Genomic DNA, 20457 nt, shown 5'->3' on the forward strand with positions numbered 1-20457 from the left:
GATGGGGGGGGAAGGAGTCGATCAGGTAACATACAGGTAATTATTGAGCAAGCCATTCTGGAGATGGATTGCAGGGGTGCCTGCAGGAAAAAGGGGCCGGCTCAGGCCAGCCAACCAGTCAGCCCCTGAAACATTTGCACACTCCCACTAGCTCCCTAAGGTCCATATAGTTAAAGCCATGGTTTTCCCAGTAGTGATGTATGGAAGTGAGAGCTGGACCATAAAGAAGGCTGATCGCCGAAGAATTGATGCTTTTGAATTATGGTGCTGGAGGAGACTCTTGAGAGTCCCATGGACTGCAAGAAGATCAAACATATCCATTCTTAAGGAAATTAGCCCTGAGTGCTCACTGGAAGGACAGATTGTGAAGCTGAGGCTCCAATACTTTGGCCACCTCATGAGAAGAGAAGACTCCCTGGAAAAGACTCTGATGTTGGGAAAGATTGAGGGCACAAGAAGGGGATGACAGAGGACGAGATGGTTGGACAGTGTTATCGAAGCTACAAACATGAGTCTGACCAAACTGCGGGAGGCAGTGGAAGACAGGAGTGCCTGGCGTGCTCTGGTCCATGGGGTCACGAAGAGTCGGACACGACTAAACAACTAAACAACAACTAGCTCCCTAAGTGTCTGGCATTGAGATGAAAAACTCACCGGCCTAGCACCTGCTAGATGCTTTAGACTACAGTGGTACCTTGGTTCTCAAACTTAATCCGTTCCGGAAGTCCATTCCAAAACCAAAGCATTCCAAAACCAAGGTGCACTTCCCCATAGATAGTAATGCAAAGTGGATTAATCTGTTCCAGACTGTTCCAGACAGTGGTACCTCGGGTTACATACGCTTCAGGTTACAGACTTTGCTAACCCAGAAATAGTGCTTCAGGTTAAGAACTTTGCTTCAGGATGAGAACAGAAATCGTGCTCCGGCAGCGCGGCAGCAGTGGGAGGCCCCATTAGCTAAAATGGTGCTTCAGGTTAAGAACAGTTTCAGGTTAAGAACGGACCTCCGGAACAAATTAAGTACTTAACCCAAGGTAGCAATGTATAATGAGTTGAAAAAAAATGTTTAAAATAACTCTCTCTAAAAAAAACCTGAAGCTTTCCTTTTAGGAATTCTAGGTGCTGAAATCCCAAAGGAGCAGAAAATACTCTTTATGTACGTGACCATGGCTGCACGGATGTTATTGGCCCAGAGATGGAAAGAAGACAAAGTCCATACCAGAGAAGAATGGCAGATCAAGTGGATGGATTATGCCTAAATGGCTAAAATGACCAGAAGAGCCAGAAATCTGGAAGACCAAAATTCTAATAAGGAATGGGGAGAATTTATAACGTATCTTAAAAACCATTGTGAACAGTTAAAGTCCTTAGTAGGATTGGAATATCAGTTGTAGTTTAAGCGTGAATTTTGGACACAATGGAGAGATAAAAGACTTGGATTGTCATAAAAGATGCAGGTAAAAGGTAAAGGGACCCCTGACCATTAGGTCCAGTCGTGGCCAACTCTGTGGTTGCAGCACTCATCTCGCTTTATTGGCCGAGGGAGCTGGCGTACAGCTTCCAGGTCATGTGACCAGCATGACTAAGCCACTTCTGGCAAACCAGAGCAGCGCACGGAAACGCCCTTTACCTTCCCGCCGGAGCGGTACCTATTTATCTACTTGCACTTTGATGTGCTTTCGAACTGCTGGGTTGGCAGGAGCTGGGACCGAGCAATGGGAGCTCATTCCGTCGCAGGGATTCAAACCGCCAACCTTCTGATCAGCAAGTCCTAGGCTCTGTGGCTTAACCCACAGCACCACCAGGAGGAAATGATTAATAACAGGACCCACAAAGGGGAGGAGGGAAGTCCAGGAGATTCCTTGGAATCTGGTTTTTATATTGTATGTCTCTTGACCGCAAAACTTTAATTTGAAAAACAAAATGATTTTTTAAAGGAATGTTGCACTCAGCTTGAAAAAGATGTCCCCCACATCCCGTTCCGTGTTTGCTCACCTCCGCTCCAGCATCTGCTGCAACATGTCCTCTGTCTCCGGAGGCTCCTCCGTCGCGATGTGGTCGTCACAGACGTTGCGAAGTTCGCTGGATGGGTAGGACTTCATGGACTGGCTGCGTTTACGCTGCTCGCCGGCCCGGGTGAGGATGCTGGATTTCTGGCAAAAATAAACCGCCACTGTTTCATCACGTCCATCGTCCATCATCCATCGTTACGGACATTCCCAAGAGGAATTTGAAAAACATTCCTCTTCGCCCAGGCACTGGGTGGCCGATGAATTAATACAGTGGTACCTCGGGATGCGAACAGGATCCATTCCGGAGCCCTGTTCACATCCAGAAGCAAATGAAACAAGCAACGGCACGTCTGCGCATACGCACGTCGCTTTTCACCACTTCTGCGCATGCGCTTGACGTCATTTTGAGCGTTTGCATGAGTGGCGAAACCCGGAAGTAACGCGCTCCATTACTTCCGGGTTGCTGCAGAGCGCAACTGAAAAGCGCTCAACATGAAGCATATTCAACCCGAGGTATGACTGTACCACGGGTGGCGCTGTGGGTAAAAGCCTCAGCGCCTAGGGCTTGCCGATCGAAAGGTCGGCAGTTCGAATCCCCGCGGCGGGGTGCGCTCCCGTTGCTCGGTCCCATCGCCTGCCAACCTAGCAGTTCGAAAGCACCCCCGGGTGCAAGTAGATAAATAGGGACCGCTTACTGGCGAGAAGGTAAACGGCGTTCCCTGTGCTGCGCTGGCTCGCCAGATGCAGCTTTGTCACGCTGGCCACGTGACCCGGAAGTGTCTCCGGACAGCGCTGGCCCCCGGCCTCTTGAGTGAGATGGGCGCACAACCCTAGAGTCTGTCAAGACTGGCCCATACGGGCAGGGGTACCTTTACCTTTACCTATGACTGTATCACAAGATAGAATCATGCGAGTTGTAGAGTTGTAAGGGAACGCATCTAGTTCCAACCTGCCTCATACCAATGGGCAAGGAGTTCCAAAGATCTAGGTGCTGCCATACTCAAGGAAAGCACTCAATTTGTTCCCCACAAGGGACTCCGCACCGGAACCCACCTTGAACTTGATGTTGTTGCTGATCAGCTGGTCCCACTTCATGAACTCCCTCTCGTACGCCCGGTTTTCGGTCACCACCGGGAAGGCGTGGTGAACCGTTGTGCGCAAGATGCTGACGAGGGACTGGATCCGGGTGTGGGGGTAAACGTACATCAAGTTGGGCTCCATGATGTCGCTGGCTCTCAGCCTGGGGAACATCAGAAAGAAGCAAGCTTGAAAGTTGCACACACACACACACACACGCACAGAGAGCAAGCAATTTTAACACAGGACAACTTAAAGATTGTTGAGATCGGGGACTGACTTGTCCATTTCTGCCTTGGTTTCCCACTCGAGAAGCGGCACCCCTCGCAAGTTGACGTAGATGTCGTAGATACCCTTGTTGAAGAGGTCTCCAGTCCATTTGGCTACCTGGAAAGAGGAGGAGGAGGAGGAGCTGGTACGACAAGCTCCTAAACACAGGAGAAAAACCTCCAAATTAGATCACTGCAGTGCATACTACATGGGGAACACCTTGGAGACAACTCGGAAACCTCCATTGGTTTCCACAATGGCCAGACTGCTGGCTGGGGCTCCCTTTAGATGTCATATAAGGTAAAGGTAAAGGCAACTATGGGGTTGTGGCGCTCATCTCGCTTTCAGGCCGAGGGAGCCGGCATTTGTCCACAGACAGCTTTCCGGGTCACGTGGCCAGCAGGACTAAACCGCTTCTGGCACAACAGGAAACTGTGATGGAAGCCAGAGATCAAAGAAACGTCATTTACCTTCCCACCAGAGTGGTACCTATTTATCTATTTGCACTTTGACGTGCTTTCGAACTGCTAGGTTGGCAGGAGCAGGGACCGAGCAACAAGAGCTCACCCCATCGTGGGGATTCGAACCGCCAACCTTCTGATCGGCAAGCCCAAGAGGCTCAGTGGTTTAGAGCACAGCGCTACCCGCGTTGCTTCTAGATCTCATAGAAGACATTTTAAAGCACCTACATTGGTTGCCAGTTCATTTCTGAATTAGGGAGTTCTGCACTGTGAAGTCCTCAGGGTAGCTGAGGAGGCTTTCTGTCCAGCAACCCTCATTTTGTCAATCTGTGGTCTGATGCAAACCGCACCTACAAAGGGGCTTGGCACAAATGCCGATGTAGTTCCACGGGGTGGTAGTGGAGGATCATAGAACTGGAAGGGATCCCAAGGGTCATCGAATCCAACCCCCTTGAATGCAGGTATCCCAACACACAGTCCCCCACCCAATTTGAAACCGTACCGAACCCTGCTTAGCTTTGCAATTGCGCTAGCCGTTGGAAGATTCGTGCCCCTGCTAACAGGCTCACCATAAGCGTGATCATGATGGGGAGCCCGTAAGTGATCTCGTTCGTGGACTCGATCAGGATGACGGTGAGGCTGATTGTCATGCGCACCACCCCTCCCAGGAAGGCAGCTGCCCCGATCAGGGCAAAGGTCCCCGAGTAGATGTGGTCCAGGCCGATGTAACTAGGGGAGAGAAGACAAGGCGGAGGGTGTCAGGATGCAGTGGAGACAAGCAGGGAGGGTCTGGGGAGAGAGGGAGGGGGGGTCCTGCCCCGTAGCGCCATGCGCGAAGCAGAGGAGGCACCTTTTGAGGAGGTTGGCCACCAGGCGTCCGAAGGCAGCCCCGCAAAGCAGCGACGGGACAAAGAGGCCGCTGGGCACAGAAATCCCGTAAGTCCAGCAGGAAAGGAGGAAATAGAGGAGGAAGAACAGGGAGAGGGTGACTGGGCTGAAGGTACCTGCAAAGACAACAGGGAAAGAGGCTTGGGTGGCGGCCCGCAGGAGCCCCGCCCACTGACACGAGAGGCCACGCCCCGTTCAGGAAGAGCTCCTCCCCCTGCCCCAAAAGAAGCACCCTGCCCACAGAAGCCGTCTTACAGCACTCCGGTTATTCAGAGTGGCTGGGGAAAGAGGCGGTTTAAGTAGCAGCCAGCAGGAGCCCCGCCCACTGAAGTAAAAGGCCACGCCTCTTTCAGCAAGAGCTTTGCCTCCCCAAGAAGACTCCCACCCACAGAAGCCATCCTAAGGCACTCAGGTTATTTCAATACTGGCTGTTTATCGCTCTATAGGAGGTCTGGAGAACATTCAGTGCCTCATATGGTGTCAGGAGTCCAGCTCCTATCGTACCCTTCCCACTAGAGCCCAGCAACATCCGGGGGACCCTCAGGTGTTCCCCAGACCCGTCTATATAAGGACGAGCATTTGGTTTTGTTTTCTAAATCCCCAGTCAGGTTTGTGTGGGTCTATGTAAGGCTCCATGAGAAATTACCCTAGAAGCATTCTCTACTCTGGGCAAAAGACAGACACCCAAATCCTGCCCTGAAAATTGCAATGTTTTAATGGCAACTGTGCCTACCTATCTCCATATCAGCCTTCTCAATGACCCCATCTCAACTGTGAGCTTCTAAAAAGCAGTTTTCGCTCACGAGAAGAAAAGCTTCTTAAGGTCTTCTTGATCCCTCTCTCCTATATTCAAGTGTGCACCAGCAAAGTTACCTTCCGTTCCCTTGCAGAAAGGGTATCATTCACACCACCTGCCATTCCCTGCATTATCTTCAGCCTTGATCAGCTATTACCCAAGGACATGGCAATGTCTTTGTGTTTATGTGAATATGTATGTGGACTGACAGCACCCTGAAGTGGACACAGGTGGTACTGCCGTGGCGACAAAATCCTAACTTTCAGAAGAGCTGTTCTAGGGCGGTCCATGGCAGTTCTGCTTTACTAGCTTACAGACTCACTGGACATTACCGTAGATTCCGGCGTAAAAGACGACTTTTTAACCCCGGAAAAGAGGTTAAAAAGTCAGGGGTCGTCTTATACACCGGGTATGGGCAGCGCGGAGTGGAGCCCGCCTCCCGCTGCTATGGCAGCAGCTCTGAAGCAGCAGCAGTGGGCTCAGCTCCGCGCTGGGCGGCTTTCTCCCAGCGTGGAGGTGCCCAGCATATTAGGCGACTGGGCTTATAAGACAAATCCCCAAATTGCAGCTGCCAATTTGGGGGGGTCGTCTAATACGCCCAGCCGCCTAATACGCCAGAATCTACCGTATATGTAAGTTACTAGCAACTCCAATAGTCTAGTGAATCCACAGTAGCATTGGTAGCTGTTCTTGACACAGTAAGTCTGTATGCTAGTAAATTAGTAGTGCAGTGGTACCTCGGGTTACAAACACCTCGGGTTACAGACTCCACTAACCCGGAAGTAGTACCTTGGGTTAAGAAATTTACCTCAGGATGAGAAAAGAAATAGCATGCTGGCAGTGCTGTGGCAGTGAGAGGCCCCATTAGCTAAAGTGGTACCTCAGGTTAAGAACAGTTTCAGGTTAAGAACAGACCTCCGGAACGAATTAAGCTCGTAACCAGAGGTACCACTGCAAGGCTAATCATCTAGCTGAGTAATAGCAGCTCTGCTTTATGTATAACACGCCGTAAGTTGTTAAGATAAGCTACTAATCTAGTAAACAGCAAGTAACAACAGCAGCTGTCCAATAGGAAGTTTAATAGATAAAACAAGAGCTGAAAAACAAAACTAATGGGAGATGTTGCAGTGTAGAGTCAGCCATGACAACCCCACTACTTCTCAGCTAGCCAGCATCCTCTTGGTCCTTCCTGTGCTATTTTGGGGTATTCTGCCTGAGAATTACCATATTTTTCGCTCTATAAGACGCACCAGACCACAAGACGCACCTAGTTTTTGGAGGAGGCAAACAAGAAAAAAAATATTCTGAATCTCAGAAGCCAGAACAGCAAGGGGGGGTCGCTGCGCAGCGAAAGCAGCAATCCCTCTTGCTGTTCTGGCTTCTGGGATAGCTGCGCAGCCTGCATTCGCTCCATAAGACGCCCACACATTTCCCCTTACTTTTTAGGAGGGAAAAAGTGAGTCTTATAGAGCAAAAAATACGGTATTTCCCTGAATATTTTATGCTTTTACAATCCTTGGGGTTCTCCCCACAAAACCCCACCTGTGAATCCTTCCTCTTGGGCATGGATGATGCTGTGCATTGGTGTCCCCCCCCCTTTTGGCTACAATGACACTCACAGCCTGAGCACCCAAAAATATCCAGGGTGTGGTTTTCAAGAAGCCAGCAGCAGCCTTTTTCGCTGCTCTGCCAACATGCCCTCTGGGCTCCTCACAGCGACCACTCACCCTCCTGGTGGAAAAGCTGCAGGATGGCAGACTCCTGAGGGTTAAAGAAAAGGGTTGCCATGTCGTTGTAAGTGTCGTTTGGGCAGAAGAATGTCTTAATGCTGGAATTCACTTCGTCAGATGAAGAATCCTAACCCGTACCAAGACAGAAACAGTTAAAAATCATTTTAAAAAAAGGATGAATTAATATGTTTAATGCGGAATTGGAAAGAAAGAAAGATGTTAAGTGATTAAGTTAATTTTATAAGAATATTGGTTTTGGAAAACCGTTAAAATGATATACACTGAAATTCAAATGGGGGATATGAGGAAGTCACTTAACAATGTTACCAAGTTTGGTTTTAATACAGTTGAGATTTATGTTTGTTTATTTGTTTAAAAAAAAATTGGGGGGAAAATGTTGGGGAAAAAATAAAAATAAAAATAAAATAAAAAAGGAACAGCACTCACACACTGAGCGTCGGTAGTAGAGGGACCGAGGGATGTGCACTTAAAACTAAGGGCTGAGGAATGTGTTCACTGCCATCATTTTTACCCCTCTCTTCAAGGAAAGGGCCTGCGGCTCTCGCTCTTACCTGCAGGCCGAGAGAGCTGTTGCCCCCGTGGTTGGTGGAAGACAGCGGCCGGCATTCCCCTAGAACCATGGAAGCGACAAACACCACAAGGGTGGTCGTTAGACACACCAGCAGGCTCTCCAAGACTCTGCAAGCGAGAAGAGGCAAGAGAAGCGTGCAAGGGAATTCGGTGGCTCAGAACCGCTCGCTGCTGCCGCCCAACCTTCCACACTGCTGCTGCCGCCCACCACCGGTCCCTCCACAGGGAAGCCACAGAAATCCCCGCAACAGGTTGTCCCAAGGTAGTCCAGGAGAGGGGAAACGGGAGATGTAGTTCCAAACATCTGGAGGACACCAGATGTGGCTCCCTAGGACTTCCTATCTGGCCCTTGGGCGACCCTCCCCAGGCTATGCCCCCCGACCACTGACCCGGCATCACATCCAATATGTGTCAAGGCTCCCAACCCTGACCCCCTTCTTCATTAACAGTCTGGCAAACACACACACACAGCAGTAGCAGCAGCAGAACAAGAAGACGACAATGACAGGCAGGGTAAAGGGGGCAGGTACCTGACCAGCTTGGGCTTGGGGTGGACGTTCCTCATGCGGTACTTCGCAAGCCTCTTGTTGATGCAGTTGAAGGTAGCCCCCAGGAGGCCGCCCAAGATCCCCATCAGGATGAAGAAGCCCAAGTCCACGGCCGTCCACAGGTGGCATTTTTTGTCAGATTCCGGGCACTAGAGGGAGTCGAAAGGAAGGGAAACAGGTGAGTCAAAAGGGAGAAAATGAGGCAGGTGTGGCCGGTTCATTTTATGCTTCAAGGAGGGGGGGGGGGAATCAAGAAGCAGGCGCACAGTGAAAAAAGAGGACACCACCTCTTTTTTGGCTAAAGGGATGGGTTTTCCACTCCATGTCACTTTCAAAAGTGCTTGCTTGTTATGTTAAATCTTCGCTCTGGGTTGCTAGCAAGTTATGCTCGTTTCTTTCCTGCAGAGGCTAGCGACAGCCTGTGCTTTATGTACTGACATGCTGTTAATTTTCATGGCCACTTTTAATAACTGCACTGTTTCTAATAAGAACCTAACTTTAAAGCCCTAAACGGCCTCGGCCCAGAATACCTGAAGGAGCGTCTCCACCCCCATCGTTCAGCCTGGACACTGAGGTCCAGATCCGAGGGCCTTCTGGCAGTTCCCTCCCTGCGAGATGTGAGGTTACAGGGAACCAGGCAGAGGGCCTTCTCGGTAGTGGCGCCCGCCCTGTGGAACGCCCTCCCATCAGATGTCAAGGAAATACACAACTACCTGACTTTTAGAAGACATCTGAAGGCAGCCCTGTTTAGGGAAACTTTTAATGTTTGATGTCTTACTGTGTTTTTAATATTCTGTTGGGAGCCGCCCAGAGTGGCTGGGGAAACCCAGCCAGATGGGTGTGTTGAAGGGTCTCTTCAGATTTGAAGGTTCATTATTGTTCCACAAGATGTGTATTTCTTTAAAGGCCAGAGGAAATAACGTGACCTAGTTTTACAGCTGGGAAGCAGTATAGCAGGTGCTGTTAAGTTATGTTTATTAATCTGTTGGGTACGGTATATAAAGGGCAGCATGTAGCTCTGTCAGTACCCGGGTGGATGGGTCATGCTTATTGATATATTGTAATTTAGCATAAAAGGAGTTTTTGTCATTAAAACCTAGCAAAGGTTACTTTTGCATTTCTTGAAATGTGTGGTCTCCCCAGCACGCCTTCTGCAGTGTAACTAATCTGCAAATAGCCAACAGGGTGGGGTATAAATAATAAAGTTGTTGTTGTTGTTAAGGACCTTCTGGAGCCAGCCAGTAGCCCATCTAGTCCAGCATCCTGCTCTCACACTGGCCAATCAGATGTCCACAAACCGGACCCGAGAGCAAACATACTCTCCCCTCCTGTGGTTTCCAGCAACTGGTCTTCAGGAGCATGACTGCCTCCAGTCATGGTGGCAGAGCACAGAAATCATGGCTAGTAGCTATTGATAGCCTTCTCCTCCATGAATTTCTCTAATCCTCTTTCAAAGCCGCCCAAGTCGGTAACCTTCCCTGCCTCCCCACGGGATTGAGTTCCATAGTTTAACTATGTGTTGTGTGAAGGGCTTTTGTTTATCTGTCACAGATCTTCCATTGGATACTGAAGTGAGGGACATGAGGCAGGAGTTGATAATGCAGGTGAGCTGCACACAGGTGAGCTGCAAGCAAGCTGCCGGCCAGCTCTGTGGAGGCTCCTTTTATTGACACAATATGCAAACCCAGGCAGATACATTTTGGGCTGTGACCTCTGCACATCTTCCAGTCCCGAGATCGTGGGGTGGTACAAAGTTATTCTGGCACCTGTTTCCACCGCATCCTTTCCCCTTGCACGGTGTATGACGAAGGAGACAAAGGTCACAGATGGGATACGGCTGACTACTGAGATCGCAAGATGTTCAGACAGCTGTGGCTTTATCTGTGAGGGGGAGTGTGCCCCACACCCCAAGGTCATGCGTGCAGGCAGCTGAGTGTGCTGGGAGTGTGCTCGGCACCCAGCGGTCATTCCTACAGGATACCCATGAGATCTAATCTTACAAGGGAGAAAAACCTTCCTTGCTCCAATTTCTCCGTGCCACGCATCGTTTTATGTCAAGCGATACCTACCTTGAATTCCCCAAAATTCAGCAATCCCGGGAGCTGGAAGGAACCCCAACTTCCAAACTGGATCCCGGAGCGGAAGAAGTTCAGAGTGAAGGTGGCAGACATAGAACAAAAGAGCTGGGGAAGGAGAGAGAGAGAGAGAGAAGGTGGCATTTGAAAGGGTTGGTGCCTATACCCTGAGGTCTCAGGGCGGATCACAGAAAAGATCACAGCATGTATAATCAGAATAAAAACGACAATCTAATAACAACCCCCCTCCAAAAAAGCTACAACATTTTTAAAGGGCATAGGATGTCAATCAAGTCAACCAAAGGCTTGGTTAAAAAGGAACGTTTTCGCCTGGTGCATAAAGGTATATAATGAAGGTGCCATGTGAACTTCCCTGGGGAGAGCATTCCACAGACAGGGAGCCACTGCAGAGAAGGCCCCGTTCTTGTGTTGCCACCCTCTGGCCCTCTTGAGGAGGCAGCACGTGAAGGAGGGCCTCAGAAGGTGATCTCAGGGTTCAGGTAGGTTCATATGGAAAGAGGCGGTCCTTGAGGTATTGCGGTCCTGAGCCGTTTAAGGCTTTATAGATCAAAACCAGCACTTTGAATTGGGCCGGGAAACTAATTTGTAGCTAGTGCACTCAGACCAGGATTGGTGTAATATGCTCAAACCATCTTGCTCCGGTGAGCAACCTGGCCGCTGAATTCTGCACCAGCTGAAGTTTCCGAACCGTCTTCAGAGGCAGCCCTACCTAAAAGATTTGGTATAGTCTTCCTCCCAGAGACTCATTTTCAGTACAAACCAGTAACTTGTGATAAATCATCCCTTTAGGGCCTCACCACTTTCCACGTCAGGCCCTGGTTCCAGAAGGACGAGCCCTCTTCGAGGCTGAAGAGTGTGCCACCAATTGGGGCCCCAAAAGCTGCGGCCACACCAGCAGCAGCTCCAGCAGACACAAAATCCCTCTTGTCCCTAGGAAAAGAGAAAAATTGAGGGAGAAACTGGGAGATGTTTTGATCGGTTTCCAATCACACTTAAATGCTGCAGGAACGCACGCCAGAAGTAGGATATAAACGTTGTCATTAGTGAAATGCATTGTCCCACAACTTTTTATGTGTTAGTGGAGAATGCTCTGTCATGGAATTGTAGTGAAAAAGGTAATAGAGAGGTAAGCACTTGTATAAAGTCGCCAGAGTCTTGCATTCCATTTAAAGCTTTCACACGCTTAGTGAGCTTTTCTTAGGAGATGTTTCTTAACAAAAGAGGCTGGGGCAGGGACGGGGAACCTTTTTGGCTCGGGGGGATGGGATCCATCACCTCACATCATAGTGAAATCAGGGAGCAGTGTGCTTTGAAGCCCCAATCGTTGGGACTTCAAAGTGCAGCGTGGGGCTCTGGAAGTTCAAAGAGCAGAGCAAGGCTGTTTGCAAAAGGGCTTTCAAGCAGCCCCGTGGTGTGCTTTGGGCTGCAGGTGCCTGTTTGCAGCTGGGGAACAGGCATGCACAGCCAAGCTGTGCAGGATTTAACCCCCATTTGTCATGAATGTGTGTTAGACCCAACTTCTTTGACTGTGAGCGCCAGTTCCCATGAGCATGTAAGAATTGCTCTCTCCTTTAAATGTGAATCAGGTTTTCTCCAGAAACTAGCCAGTGATTCACCATCAGTACACCCACTTTCCTCCTTGCCCAAGCGTGGCATAAACCACAGGTATGCACCTCTTAAGATAGAACATTTGAAATCATCACCACCACCACATCCCCACCATGATTTGGTAATGTACCTATCGCTGCGAAAATAGGGAAAGTTGAACTGGATCTTCCTCAAAGAGATGCTCTGGAACTGGGCAGAGAAAGAGAGAAATAACAACTCAGAAGCTGAACAATATGGATACAAACACACACAATTACTGTAGACCGTGCTCTGCATATAAACAGTGATCCCCTTTGAGGACACACACACAAATCACAGTAAATGAACTAGGAAGAGAGCTCAGGTCCTTAGAGGCAAGCACAAATTCATGAGACAGAATTCTAAGAACAGAGTTCCACTTCTTGGAATCTTGAAAAGGGTCAAGTCTCTAAGCTCTCACAAGAGACTTGAAAGCCTGCAGGGAATCCCTGTTGCAAGCTCAGAAATGGGCACAGACTGACCACCTGTATGGGCATTCTATCCGGAAGATATTTGTAATTTCGATGCGTTTAGTGATCTGACATGGTCATCTCTTCCTGCCCGTTTACTTCCTGCCTTTGTTTAGTTCCCCTCTCTATCTCGTTAAAGTTCTTTGATGGCTGATAGCAGTCTTTAATGTATAATCTGGTGGAAGGAAGAAGTGATAATGCCAGGTACCTTCTGACCTTCTTTAATGTTACGCATGCTCTGGTTATCTCCCACTTGGACTACTGCAATGCGCTCTATGTGGGGCTACCTTTGAAGGTGACCTGGAAACTACAATTAATCCAGAATGCGGCAGCCAGACTGGTGACTGGGAGCGGCCGCCGTGACCATATAACACCGGTCTTAAAAGACCTACACTGGCTCCCAGTACGTTTCCGAGCACAATTCAAAGTGTTGGTGCTGACCTTTAAAGCCCTAAACGGCCTCAGTCCAGTATACCTGAAGGAGAGTCTCCACCCCCATCATTCTGCCCAGACACTGAGGTCCAGCCCTGAGGGCCTTCTGGCGGTTCCCTCGCTACGAGAAGCCAAGTTACAGGGAACCAGGCAGAGGGCCTTCTCGGTAGTGGCGCCCGCCCTGTGGAATGCCCTCTCACCAGTTGTCAAAGAGAAAAATAACTACCCAACTTTTAGAAGACATCTAAAGGCAGCCCTGTTTAGGGAAGCTTTTAATGTTTAATAAGTTATTGTATTTTAGTGTTTTGTTGGAAGCCACATAGAGTGGCTGGAGGGACCCAGCCAGATGGGTGGGGTATAAATAATAAATTAATATTATTATATATTATTGTTGTTGTTGGAGGACCGTGCAGTATTGGAAGAGGGGGCTGGCTAATAAATAATCTGCACTAGCTAGCTGGGCAAGACACGTAGGCTAACAAGTTAGTACAGTGGTGCCTCGCAAGACGAAATTAATTCGTTCTGCGAGTCTCTTCGTCTAGCGGTTTTTTCGTCTTGCGAAGCAACCCTATTAGCGGATTAGCGCTATTAGCGGTTTAGCGGCTATTAAAGGCTTAAGGGATTAGCTGCTAAAAGGCTATTAGCGGTTTAGCGGCTTAGAAAAAGGGGGTGGGGAGCGGAAAAAAATCTCAAGACTCGCAAGACATTTTCGTCTTGCGAAGCAAGCCCATAGGGAAATTCGTCCTGCGAAGCGCATCGAAAAACGGAGAACCCTTTCGTCTAGCGGGTTTTCCGTCTTGCGAGGCATTCGTCTTGCGGGGCACCACTGTATCTATAAATCGGATGGTTTGTGGGCATAGTTCTTTGTGAAGCTTGTGTACGAACTCATAGCCAGAGGATTACCTGGGAGTCACTTCACCACTTGCTTCCCAGTGGCAGATCAAAGTGCTTGCTTGGTAATGTATATAATGCTTGCTGTTCAGAATAAAATCTTTAATCTTCTCACTCACTTGTGTTTGTATTGCTTCTGAATCTCATTAAATGAGCCACCTGGCATTTGGCAAGACACCACCTCTGCTGGCACTCACCTGAGGCAGACCGGCTCCTACCACTGCACCGCTGTGGATCATGGGACCCTCCTTCCCTACAAAGAGACCTGGGGGAAAAAAAGACAGGTAGGCGAGTTCTCTATAAAAGCCAAGATCTGGGAGCTGGAAGGATAAGAGACAGCATAAAAAGTGTCATGCAGGTGGGAGCCGAATCCCACAGGGGACAGGTCCCCTCTTACCTCCAGCGACGCTGAAGAGCACCCCGAGAGCTTTGCACACCAGAGTCCGGAGGCGAACAATCCCAGGGACCTTCACTCCGTTCAAGTAGCATTTGATCTCCGGAATCCCAGAACCAGCAGCCACAGGCTGAAAGGAGAAGGACTACAGGTCAGGAGCAGAGCACATGCTTTGCATGTAGAAGGTCCCAGGCTCAATCCCTGGGAGCAATCTCCAGGTAAGGCTGGGGGTAAGCCTTGCCGAAATCCCTAGAGTGCCAGCGTAGAGAACAAAGAGCTAGGTAGACCAGTATGATGAGCTTCCTAGGTTTCTATTTAAATCAGCCCTCTGTTCAGAATCATGAGGACTAGGATCTTGGGTTTTCTTTAGGGGAAGGACCAAAGCTCAGCCGCACATCACCTGCTTTGCACACAGAAGGGCCCAGATTTAAATCCAGGCTTTTTAAGGTAGGGCTGGGACAGAGAGCCCAGTCTGAAACCCTGGAGAATCGCTGCCAGTCAGGGAGCCAAGGCTGAACTGGATTGGACCACAGGAACCTCAGTATAAGATGGCTGCCTATATCCCTATGTATCTATATGTGGGTTTTTTCAAGTGTTATTGATTTTGGTTTGTTTGTCTTTTTAATGATGGTGGTTTTAGGCCTTGTTTGTTTTTAATTGGTTTGTGGATTTTAGCCAGGTTTCATTTTACCATTTTGTTGGCAAGCTCTTTGATCAAATGACATATTAATCTTCTAAATGAATAAGGCGGCGTAATGCTCGAGACCCAGGCAAAATATGAATTAAAGGAGGTTCATATGTCTGACCCACAAATGTACTTATAACGGCACAAGTGGTGTTCTTGAATCCTTTAGGAGCACAATTCAAAGTGTTGGTGCTCACCTTTAAATTCCTAAACGGCCTCAGCCCAGCATACCTGAAGGAGCATCTCCACCCCCATCATTCAGCCCGGACACTGAGGTCCAGCTCCAAGGGGTTTCTGGCGGTTCCCTCCCTGCAAGAAGTGAGGTTACAGGAACCAGGCAGAGGGCCTTCTCGGTAGTGGCGCCCTCCCTGTGGAACGCCCTCCCATCAGATGCCAAGGAGATAAAGAACTACACAACTTTTAGAAGACATCTGAAGGCAGTCCTGTTTAGGGAAGCTTTTCATGTTTGGTGTTTTGTTATGCTTTTATGTATGTTGGAAGCCACCCAGAGTGGCTGGAGCAAACTAACCAGATAGACGGAATACAAATAAAATACAGTGGTGCCCCGCAAGATGAATGCCTCGCAAGACAGAAAACCCGCTAGACAAAAGGGTTTTCCATTTTTCAATGCGCTTCGCAGGACGAATTTCTCTATGGGCTTGCTTTGCAAGACGAAAATGTCTTGCGATTCTTGCGATTTTTTTTCGCTCCCCACCCCCTTTTTGTAAGGCACTAAGCTGCTAATAGCCTTTTAGCAGCTAATCCGCTAATCCCTTAAGCCTTTAATAGCCGCTAATAGCCGCTAAACCGCTAATAGCGCTAATCCGCTAATAGGGTTGCTTCGCAAGACGGAAAAACCGCTAGACGAAGAGACTCGCGGAACGGATTCTTTTCATCTTGCGAGGCACCGCTGTAATAGTAATAGTAATTCTGAAGACTAGGCTTGGCCCAAGTCATGCCTCAATAGCTTTCAGGAGAAATGTGTTGGTTAAAAAGGTTGCTCAAATCCCTTAGTTTTAGTCCATGCTTGTAGTTCAGGTGTAGGTAACCTCTGACCCTCCAGATGTTGCTGAACTACAACTCCCATCAGCCTCAGCAAATGTACCCAATGGCCAGGGATGATGGGAGTTGCCATTCAGCAATATCTAGAGGGCCAAATGCTCCCCATGCCTGCTCTGTAACTATCTGCCTGGTTGCCTAGGGTGAGCAAGAACAGATGGGAGGCAACCAGGCAAGAAACCTTTTCTTTCTTTCTTTTTTTGCAAAGTAGAGAACGGAAAGTTCTTTCCCTTTTCCCAAAAATGACTTAACTCAGGTTCATGTGGGAAGACTGGCCTGTAGAAAATTCTGCACACTGGAGAACTTTTCAGCCCGGCTGGCTGCCCCGTATTACCTGGATCAAGACGAGGAGGCTGGCCAGGAAGATGAAGGTCAGGTTAAAGCCGAGGAGCTCCAGCAGGGACACCGCAAGGCAGCCTTTCTCGCTGCACTCTTCCACCGCTGCAAGGCGAGAGTCAAGGAAATGGATGCAGCCAGCCTGGGAAGACCTCTCTGCTTTATCCCAGCTGACCTATGCAACAAGAGCTCCTATTTATCGGCAAAGAACAACTGCTTCAACCTATGCTGCTTCAGGGACAGAGCCACAGAAATGGGCACGGCCAGCCTGCCCACATTACAGAGGCAAGGAACTTGTAAATCAGTCTGAGGGCCGCACTCCCTTCTGGGCAAGCTCCTAGGGGCCACATCCCGGGCGGGGCCAGAGGCAGAAGTCGGCTGAGCAACCAATGTGCATTTTACCTTTTTATGGTAGGCTGGTTTCTACACGGGGCGCGGGTGGCGCTGTGGGTTAAACCACAGAGCCTAGGACTTGCCGATCAGAAGGTTGGCGGTTCGAATCCCCGTGACGAGGTGAGCTCCCGTTGCTCAGTCCCTGCTCCTGCCAACCTAGCAGTTCGAAAGCACATCAAAGTGCAAGTAGATAAATAGGTACCGCTCCAGCGGGAAAGTAAACGGCGTTTCTGTGCGCTGCTCTGGTTCACCAGAAGCGGCTTAGCCATGCTGGCCACATGACCCAGAAGCTGTACGCCGGCTCCCTCAGCCAGTAAAGCGAGATGAGCGCCACAACCCCAGAGTTGGCCACGACTGGACCTAATGGTCAGGGGTCCCTTTACCCCTACCTAGTTTCTACACACAATCTTGCGACACTTCTCTTTCCTCCATCCAGGCAAACCAGAAACATTATCAGGGTTCGAGGGCACAGAGGGACCTGGAAGGCCGAATATGGCCTCTGGGTCAGAGGTTCCCCAACTTCAAAACTCAATTGCTGCAGGGGCTTTCCTAGGGCTGGGCTGGAGGCTGCAGCTGCTGCAAAGTGCTGTGTGTTACAGACTTACCAGCATGTAACCTTAGTGCTCCAAAGTGTGCACCATCTCTCCACATGCTAGTGGGCAAGGTTAAAGTTCCTTGCATTAATTTACAAGGCCCTTAGCAACTCATGTCCATGTGTCAGGGACCGTGCTGAGGAGGGCTACTCTGAGGAGGAATGGTGGGAGCCTCCCCTCCCCCTGATCAGGATCCTGAATCTTCCCAGGAGCAGGTGGAACAGTGGTTTGCAGAGGGAGATAGTTCAGAAGGCAGAAGCTGGGAAGTACTGGGTGGGGAACAGCTAGGAGAGGAAGAACTGGGAGAGAGAGAGAGAGAGTTAACAGACTCAATGTCGCTGGAAAGCGTCCAGCCGCTCAGCCCAGGGTCAAGGAGGGCAGATAAGGTGGCAGCGCAGAAAGCACAGATCAGGTTACAAGTTGTGGAAGTGAAGCGGGTGACTAGGGAGGAAGGGGGTGGAACCCTTAATTGGGAGCACCGCCGTTCCTAGGAAATGGATTCTTTGTTCTCTCGCTGTGATCATTAAAGTTTCTAACTGGTAAGAAAGCTCCTTTCCTTTGTTCTGCTTATCTACTGCCAAAGGGGGGGGGGGGAGGTCTGACACCAGGATACCTCAAGAACCACCTGATCCTTAAATCATTCTTTGGGGGAGTTGCTGCCAGTGGTGCTTTACAGCTCACAGCCACCAAGAATCAGGTGTTCAGTATTGTGGGCCCAATTTTATGGAAGTCATTCCTAGCCGAGATCAGACAGGCCCCGTCTCCCTGCTGAAATAATAACATCTTACTGTATCTTTGGTCTTTGTGGAAGCCGCCCAGAGTGGCTGGGGAAACCCAGCCACATGGGCGGGGTACAAATAATGAATTATGATGATGATGATGATGATGATGATGATGATGAACTGCCGGCACCTACTAGAGACATCTTAATTCCATCATGCATTTTGAGTTTGAGTTTAGTTTTACAGTCTTCACTCATTTTCATTTATCTGCACCGTTTTAAGAAATAAAATAATCTGTTAACACCGACGACCTCATTGGCTTACCCCAGTTTGGCAAACATGCAAGAAGCATCTCTAGGTGATAGTTACTCCTTCCCACCCTGAATCTAAGTGGCGTGGGCAGGTCACATAAATCAAGTGTCTCAATCGAAGCCAGCGAGGCTTCTCAGACCAACTCTCAAAAATACTTCCTTGGGTTCTCCTGTTCAACCCAGCCACTGCCTCAATTAAGAGAGGCCACTGAAATGACAAAACCAAGGTGGATACAATTCTGCACGATGTGGAACTTGAGTCTGGAGAAGAGTCGTACAAAGAAGTCCACAAAGAGACCAACCTGTGAGAGGAGAAGAGGAGGACAGGGGTTAAGGAAAAGAAGACCAGCGCCATTACATTGCAGCAGAAAAGGGAAGGTTCTTCATCCTACCGGGGGCTGCATGGAAGTGTGGCCTAGCGGTCAGAGTGCCAGCCTAGGAGCTTGGAGACCAGGGTTCAACCCTCAGCCATGAAGCTTGCTAAGTAATCTTAGGCCTGTCACCATCTCTCTGCCTAACCTGCCTCAAAGGGTTGTTCTGAGAATAAAACAAGGAAAGAGGGGTGGAACCATGTACATCACATTGAGATCCTTGGAGGAAATGCAAGATTTAATGCAATAATAGATTTTAAAAAATAAAAAATAAACAAACATGAGTGATGAGCAGGTCCAGAGGCAAAAAAATGGGCAAATCAATACGTGTCTACTAGGATATGTTTAAGCCACACAAAAAGCAGACGATTCTACTTCCCCCAAAGCATCCTGGGAGGTGTAGTTTGTTAAGGGTGCTGAGAATTATTCAGAGACCCCCCCCCCCATTCCCCATCACGGAGCTGCAATTCCCAGAGCAATTTAACATATACAGTGGTACCTCAGGTTACAGACTCTTCAGGTTACAGACTCCGCTAACCCAGAAATATTACCTCAGGTTAAGAACTTTGCTTCAGGATGAGAACAGAAATCGTGCTCCGGCAGAGCGGCAGCAGCAGGAGGCCCCATTAGCTGAAGTGGTGCTTCAGGTTAAGAACAGTTTCAGGTTAAGAACAGACCTCCAGAACGAATTAAGTACTTAACCCGAGGTACCACTGTAACTCTCCTTCCCCATGCCACGACATCATCATTAATAAAACAAACGCAAAGCAATAATGCCCTTTGAAAATGTGTGTGATGGAGAAGAATCAGTCCCTCTCCCCATGGAACTCTGGGAATTGTAGTTCTGCAAGGGGGAAAGGGGTCCCTTAGCACCCTTAACGAATTTCAGTTCCCAGGATCCTTTAGGCGAAGCTGCGGCTGTTTAAAGTGGCATCCTAGTGCTTTAAATGTATAATGCAGACACGGTCTATTCTGTGGAGGACAAGAACGGGATATAATGGGTCTACTCTGAGTAGGACTAGCACTGCATCTGCCCTTCACCGGAGGAAGCAAACTAGCAAGGACCCTCACCATCCCAGTGCAGACTCCAATGGCAAAAACCACCATCCACTTCACCGCTTCATACCGCCAGCCTTTCTGCGAGAGAGGGGGAAAAAGACAGAGTTGGGAATCATGTGTCGTCACCAGTTCTCTGGGCTGAGCTATACATACACACACACACACACACACACACACACACCTCTTCCAAAGGATTGGGGTAAAAGCAGGGTGGATAAAAATCCATTATTTTTTTCATTTAAATCGGATTTTTAAAATAAAATGCTTTTGGAGGAAAAATCTTTCTAAAGATAGTTTTCTATTTAAGTTACATTACAGTCCATAGGCTATTCATCAGGAAATAAGGATTTGTTTTAAGTTTTTCATGCGTGCTAAAACTCACTCTAAGTTTTCTTTTTTTAAAAAATGTTTAACCACATCAGTTAACAAACATGGATACGTATACTATAATGTTATTGTTTTAGTTAAACTGTTTAAATTGTTGTTAAGGAAATAATTATTTTTCTCCTTCCAACAAAGTACAGCAGAACAGTTGTCCAAATATAAACAGTTAACTTATTAAGTCTCACAATAATTTCATAATTATCTGTCTATGTATTTCTAATAGTATAACCAAATCAGTTATTTTTGATGTAACTGTAAAAGC

General features: G+C 48.6%; 1 protein-coding gene and 1 long non-coding RNA gene across 2 annotated transcripts in view; one reads left to right on the forward strand and one right to left on the reverse strand.

Annotated features, from left to right (window-relative positions):
* Nucleotides 1-20457, reverse strand: part of CLCN6 (chloride voltage-gated channel 6) — a 36637-nt gene that overhangs the window by 11812 nt on the left and 4368 nt on the right. Inside the window, exons 4-19 of the mRNA XM_083453841.1 lie at nucleotides 19824-19889; nucleotides 18617-18683; nucleotides 16361-16467; nucleotides 14286-14412; nucleotides 14086-14153; nucleotides 12208-12266; nucleotides 11267-11399; nucleotides 10443-10556; nucleotides 8356-8522; nucleotides 7807-7933; nucleotides 7232-7361; nucleotides 4671-4824; nucleotides 4390-4549; nucleotides 3370-3476; nucleotides 3066-3252; nucleotides 1996-2153 (exon numbers count right to left, since the gene is read on the reverse strand). Of these exons, the coding sequence (XP_083309967.1) occupies nucleotides 1996-2153; nucleotides 3066-3252; nucleotides 3370-3476; nucleotides 4390-4549; nucleotides 4671-4824; nucleotides 7232-7361; nucleotides 7807-7933; nucleotides 8356-8522; nucleotides 10443-10556; nucleotides 11267-11399; nucleotides 12208-12266; nucleotides 14086-14153; nucleotides 14286-14412; nucleotides 16361-16467; nucleotides 18617-18683; nucleotides 19824-19889 (1931 nt within the window). The remainder of the gene's footprint in view (nucleotides 1-1995; nucleotides 2154-3065; nucleotides 3253-3369; nucleotides 3477-4389; nucleotides 4550-4670; nucleotides 4825-7231; nucleotides 7362-7806; nucleotides 7934-8355; nucleotides 8523-10442; nucleotides 10557-11266; nucleotides 11400-12207; nucleotides 12267-14085; nucleotides 14154-14285; nucleotides 14413-16360; nucleotides 16468-18616; nucleotides 18684-19823; nucleotides 19890-20457) is intronic.
* On the forward strand, nucleotides 13-812 carry LOC310684033. Its single transcript, XR_014514671.1, has 2 exons — nucleotides 13-160; nucleotides 628-812. It is a non-coding gene; the product is annotated as an uncharacterized lncRNA (long non-coding RNA).

This window comes from Podarcis tiliguerta (assembly GCF_965153285.1).
Source record: "Podarcis tiliguerta genome assembly, chromosome: 8".
Classification (NCBI taxonomy): Eukaryota; Metazoa; Chordata; class Lepidosauria; order Squamata; family Lacertidae; genus Podarcis; species Podarcis tiliguerta.